This window comes from Vidua macroura, chromosome 4, assembly GCF_024509145.1.
Source record: "Vidua macroura isolate BioBank_ID:100142 chromosome 4, ASM2450914v1, whole genome shotgun sequence".
Classification (NCBI taxonomy): domain Eukaryota; kingdom Metazoa; phylum Chordata; class Aves; order Passeriformes; family Viduidae; genus Vidua; species Vidua macroura.
The window spans coordinates 65,002,296-65,008,295 of record NC_071574.1 but is presented as its reverse complement, the minus strand read 5'-3'; the positions used below and the strand labels follow the sequence as shown (position 1 = coordinate 65,008,295).

The 6,000-nt window shown below is 44.5% G+C and overlaps 1 protein-coding gene across 2 annotated transcripts in view; it reads left to right on the top strand.

Annotated features, from left to right (window-relative positions):
• The first annotated feature begins 418 nt into the window (after positions 1 to 418).
• FAM193A (family with sequence similarity 193 member A) overlaps positions 419 to 6,000 on the top strand; it is a 75,672-nt gene continuing 70,090 nt past the window's right edge. For both annotated transcript variants that reach the window (XM_053976049.1, XM_053976047.1), the window contains exon 1: positions 419 to 843. In XM_053976049.1, coding sequence (XP_053832024.1) covers positions 610 to 843 — 234 coding nt within the window. In that variant the 5' untranslated portion in view covers positions 419 to 609. The remainder of the gene's footprint in view (positions 844 to 6,000) is intronic.

Genomic DNA, 6,000 nt, shown 5'->3' with positions numbered 1-6,000 from the left:
TATGGCGGCACGGCAGGTGGGCTGCGGCCCCTAACGCAGAGATTTGCCTAAAACATCCCCTCACGCCTCATCCCCGAGCGCTGCGGCCCCTTTAAGGAGTCACACGGCTCTGGGGCGGCGCTGTAGTCCCTTGACCGGGGTGGCAACGCTGGCCGGCGCGGCTAACGGCAGACCGGGGGACTACAACTCCCAGCAGCCATCGCGGGGACGGATGAGCTCATCCGCCGCGCCCAGGCGGGCGTCGCGATGCACGCTGGGAACTATAGTCCAATGCCTGTACAGTTGGTAGGCTACGGCGAGGCGCGGAACTACACCTCCCAGCGTGCCAAGCGCGGCCGGTTCCCGTCAGCGCCGAGGGGGAGCCCCCCAACGTAAAGGGGGATCACTTTCCCCTTGTGTCCGCCATATTGGACGGTAACTCTGCCCAGCGGCGCCGGGGCCGAGCGAGTCCCCGTGGCCGTGACAGCCCCACTTCGCCCGCGCCGCCCGGGAAGCTCCGGCCCCGCCCGGCCTCGCCAGCCCCGGGCGCTTGGCGCGACCCCGCGCCCCTTCCCCCCATCTCCTCCTCCTCCCCGGCGCTCCCTCCTCCCGTGCCCGGGTGTCAGCACCATGAGTCCAGCCGACGCCAAGCGCGGAGCGAAGCGCCGGAAGAACAAGCGGGGCGGCGGCCTCGGCAGCACCGGCGGGCCGGGACCCAGCGGCGGCACCGGCGGGCTGGGCAAGGCCGGGGGTGCGGCGGCAGCGGCCCCCGCCCCGCCGGGCGCGGTGGGCGCCCTGCTGACAGCTCCGGGCGGCGGCAGCGGAGCCCCGGGCGGCGCCGGGGCCGCGGCGGGACACGGCGAGGTGAGCGGGGCCGGGGCGGGCGCGGTGACATCGCACACCCGCGCTGGCAGCCCGGGGGCTGCGCCGCGGCATCCCCCCGTGCCCCCGGCCCGCTCGGGCCCCGGCGGGGGTCTCGGGGCTGGGCCCCGGGGCTGCGGGGAGGGGGCGGTGGGGCTGGGCAGCGTCCTCAGCTCCCCACCCTTTGTGGGGGAAGGGCCGCGCCGGCTGCGCGGGGCCGTGTCGTCCTGGGGCTTGTCCTGAAATCAGCTTCAGCGTCCCCATCCGCGGGGTCTCACCTTAATGGAGGAGCTGCAAGAAAGAGGCGGGCAGGCCTTGAGAAAGCAAAGAGACACCTCCATTACGCCCTTTTTGCAGTAGCCAACTTCGTTATTAAGCATAGGAGGTTCATTGTAGCTTGGACTGTGGTTGGCACGCTGGTGCCTTGGAATAATCCAGATATGTTACATTATTTCATATTATGGTGAAATTTATTGGGAGCAGATTATGTAGTTTAACTGATTTTTTTTTTTTTCCAAGAAAAAATACTCAAGGATTAAGCCCTTATAAAGATGTCCTTTTGGTTCAAGTAGCAAAAGAGCAAAGACGTTCATTTCTCTTCCTTTCTCTTGTGAAGGTTACCTCAAGTTTTCTGTTATCAACACAGAGCTTGTGTTCAGGTATCATATTTACAGCAGCATTTCCTGCTGACAGCATCTTCAGACTTCCATGTGCATGTCATACCACCTGCTCGGTTTCCTCTTGCTCTCATAAACTTGTTGAGCACATGGAAAGGAAATGAAAGAATTGGCTTTTGTGATGTAGCAAGTCTGAAATACCACGCTATTATAAATGGATTTATTTTGTTCTCCATGTAGTTTTGTGCCCATGTATTTTGCTGGGTCAACAATCAATCTGGTGATTGTAGGTTGACTTTTTTGCCCCCTCTCTTTAAAGCTTGGGTTCATGCGCTTTCATACTTGGCTCCCGTACTTTACATTAACTGTTTCTGTATGTCTGTCCTGATCTGACACTTAACTTCATGCATCATTTCCTTTTGGGACAGTAGCCTATATGTGACTTAGATATCCAGAAGAATGATGGGCCTAATGGCAAAGAAGTGTGCAGGTTTTTATTTCCAACTTTGCAAGTCATCACTCAACACTAACTAAACCTGTACCAAGAAGATGCATCTTGTTTTGTTTTATATCTTAGATCGCAAGCCTTTACAGGCACAGGTTCGTAGATATTGTTAAACATCATCATGCCAAGGGAATTAAAAGCAGCAGCGAAGTGATGCTCAGAATGGGATAGTGATGTGGCTCCACTGCCCCCAGTATTTTGATATTTGTGGCTTGTGTTTATGTGTAGTCTAAAACTTTGGTTCTCATCAGACTGTATGGGATCTTTCTGAAATTTATCTTAAAAGCCAAAATCATTGCTAATCTACCTACTTCATGTTCCTTATTTCTTTCAGACCAGGTAGTTCCAAATAACATTTCTCAGTGTCTCTGAAAGTATATCATGTCTAGAAAATTAAGTACTGTGTTTCAGCACTAAATTTTTGGGAGAATACATCTGTCTATTATATTTGCTTACACGTTATTCATACTTCTGTAAGTGTACACAGCATGTAACTTAATGCATTTGTGACTTTGTCTTAATTGGTCTTTTTCTGCCTTGGTCTTTTTCTGCCTCTAACACCTGCACGCGAGATGTCAAATGTTTCCATTTCCCTTTGTAGTGTGATACAAGTGGTTCTGAAGACTGATAGGCAAGTGGGGAGTTAAGTCAGTTAAACAAACAGATTAGTTAGTTAAACTAGAATACACCTGAACAGAGACCTTGATCAATCAAACAGTAAGCATATTAGAATGAATTTTTGAGGATAGGTAAATCCCTGTGCTCAATTTCTTGGAAGGTAAATCCTTATACTCCATTATGCTTCTTTAAAGTTGGTGTTGCTTACTCCATACTGGTTTCAATGACTTCTTTCTTGACGCTTTCAATAGCTTTCCAATGGTTGTGACATGAAAATTGCCAGTACTTAAAAATTTGCTGATAATCTTGTTGCAAAGCTGAAATCTTAAAGCATCGTTGCAAGACTCTTGCTGATGTGAAAATAGAATCACCATAATGGTATGTAAAAATCTGATAGTTTGAGGTACATGGTCAAAACAAGACTTGGTCTTTTGAGTGAAAGAATAGCAGATGTTTTTTCATTATGAATTTGAGAAAGAAAACTGTATTTTACAGGACAGATCACTTCTAAATTAGGTGAAATGTTTGTTTTGGCTGGATGGAGAGTAAGCAACACACTAATAGTTGTAAAGTAGTAACCAGACTTGCTTTACTTTCATCTTACCCAGAATAATGTGAAGTTCCCTTTGGTGGGTAAGAGAAATCATCAATCCATTCTCTGCTGAACAAACTTAAATATTTAATCTTTGAAAAGATGTGAAGTATAATCACCAGCCCCCTACGAATTTAGTGTTTGCTGCACAACATAGTGTGTTCTACTTGTTCTCATGCTCTCATTGCTCTCATGTAGTTTCCAGCTTTTGTCACTTACTGGGTTTTAGGGCAGCTATTCTGGGTGGGGTGGGCACATCCTTCTAATTGTGTTCTGTTAGGTGATTCTTCCAAAACTTGTCTAAAAGACAGAATGAAACAGGATGTTAAATGAATAATCCTGTCTGTGGTCCACATTTGTGTGTGTCAATAATTATTCAGAATAATGTATGCTTTGAACCTGCTTTATAAAACAGGTTGACTGTAGTTTAAAAATGAATGTATTTATGGTTCAGACTAAAAGCTCATGTGCCAGTATTGAAATTCTAGCTAACCCTGTTAGAGCTAACAAATAAATTTGAATTGAGGTTTTTATACATCTTATCATGAGGTTTTTTTAAGACTGTAGGCTAAATTCTGCATTAGAGTACATGCTAAGTCTTGTTCTGGGATGCAAGTGGGCAACTCCTAACGGGATCTTCCTGGAAGGTATGTTATTCCATGCACATGCTTTATAGTGTCTGAATTTGTCCTCTGAAGCACTGTCAGATGTTTTGGAGTGCTAGTGAAGTTAAGGGTGCTTTGGCAGTGTATCAGTGCAAGGGAGTCTGAGTTTTGAAAACCTCTGTGTCAACTTTAGTTGGAACTGGAAACCAAGACATTTAGTTGTCCAGTGCTGCTGCAGGACTTCTCTAGGATTTTTTCTTTTCAACATGTGTATTTATAGAAATAGATCTTGCTCTCTGTTCTGTTTTGGTTTTGTTTTAATTCAGTAATGCATTGTATCAGGCTTTCTTAATTTATTCCTATAAATTTTTGACGGACACTTGGATTATTGATGTTGTGAGAGGCATTTGATTATCTCTAGCAACCACTGCATAATTCATACATATATATAGCAAAATTGGCTATTCATTAGTATGTTCAGGTATTTTGGAGTGAAGAGTGCTATGTCAGTAGCTGGTCAACTACAGAAATACTTTTTGTTACAGGCCTGACCAATCTTGTGTTATTAAAAGGAATAATTTAGTAGCCATTTTACAATTCTCTCACTTGAATTTTTCAAAGTATTTTATGTCAAATGTAGTAATGTATTGAATCTTACATTTGAGAGCTGTTTTAGAATTTCATAAAATACTTCAGCAGACTATTTTTTTTATTGTGGTGTACTGCTTTTTAAACAGAGATTCTATACATGGCAGAATGTACGTTGCCAATTTCTTCAGCAGCTTTGTAGCTCATTGTGTTTTAGTGATATCTGTGTTTGATTTGTGATTTCAGATTTTCCCTGTTCTCTCTTCCCCTTCTATGATTCAAACACTCAGAAGAGGAGCTTTGTCAGGAGCTCAGAAGTTCAGCAAATAGCTAGCTTTTGTGCTTGTATGTAGGGCCTCCTCCTCTCCAAAAGCAAACTTCTTTTGGCCAATTTTTGTCAAAGCTCAGGTAAACTAGATAAACTCCAATTAATAAAACAGTATTATAACCTGTGCTCCTCAGGCTGAGGCAGCCAGTGCTTATAAATACTGACTTGAAGAAAAACAAGCCTTTGTGACAGTCAGGTAGTAAATTTCTTCTCTGATTAAAGATAGATCACTGTTTTTTTTGGTTGGTTTTTTTTTGGTAATAGACATGCAGTGCCTGCCCTGAAGAGCTTATGCTCTGCTTCTTATAATAAAATGAGACAGAATGGGATAAAACTATTAGGATTTGCTTTAGATGGTATGGTTGAGTTAACTGGCTAATTTAGAAAGCAGAATCTAAGCAGAACATTTCAAACTTTAAAACAAGCTTAGTGGTTGCATAACATTCACATTATTAGCTCTTTCATAGCGTCTTCCCATGCTCAGTTCAGGCATTTTTCAGCTAACAGACCTGAAAGCAGAGGCACACGTACCAGTGATTGGGTCAGATCTCATAATGCTGCTCCTGGGAAGTGTGTGCCTGTGTGTACTCATGACCTTGATATATATCCAGTCCCTGAGCATTCCATTTCTCCCTCACCTCCTGCACCTGCAAAACCATGGTCAAGTGATAATGACAATAATTGGTTGTGAATTGTTAAATGAAACATACCAAAAGTGTGTCTGAAAAAATGGCATCTGGTTCAGCAGTGTCTAATCCGTATCAGCTAAGGATCCTCCTTTGGCTTTGTTGGGAGATATTTGATTCCAGGTGAGAAGGCAGAGGATTTTTTTTCCCTTGCTGTATTGGTTGCAAAATGTGAGAGATTGAGAGAGAGAGAGAATTTTTTTACTCTAAACAGTGACTCCCTTCCTTTCCTCCCTTTTGTTTCCTGACTCTGGAAGCAAGACCTTGTTGATTTAATTTGGAACTAGATTAGTTTGAAAAGTTAATTCTGAAATAGGTGTATATTGATGAGAATATTCAGGGTTCTTGTCCTGCAAGTTTTTTGACCCTGAAGAGTACCTGAAGTTTTATGTAAGCATTTAATATTACATTATTTTCTTGGTTATGGCATTTATCCTGTTGTAGCGGTATCTCATCTTGGGGGGAGTCTTTGGATCCTTGCTCCTTTACAGTGAGAGATCCAGTCAGCCTCTCTTCTGAGCCTCTCTTCTGCCTGGCAAGGAGAGCTGAGTGGATGTGGAAATTCAGTTTGGTGGTGCTTGGTGCCTATGAGAGTAATGTTCAGACCTTGATATGTGTATT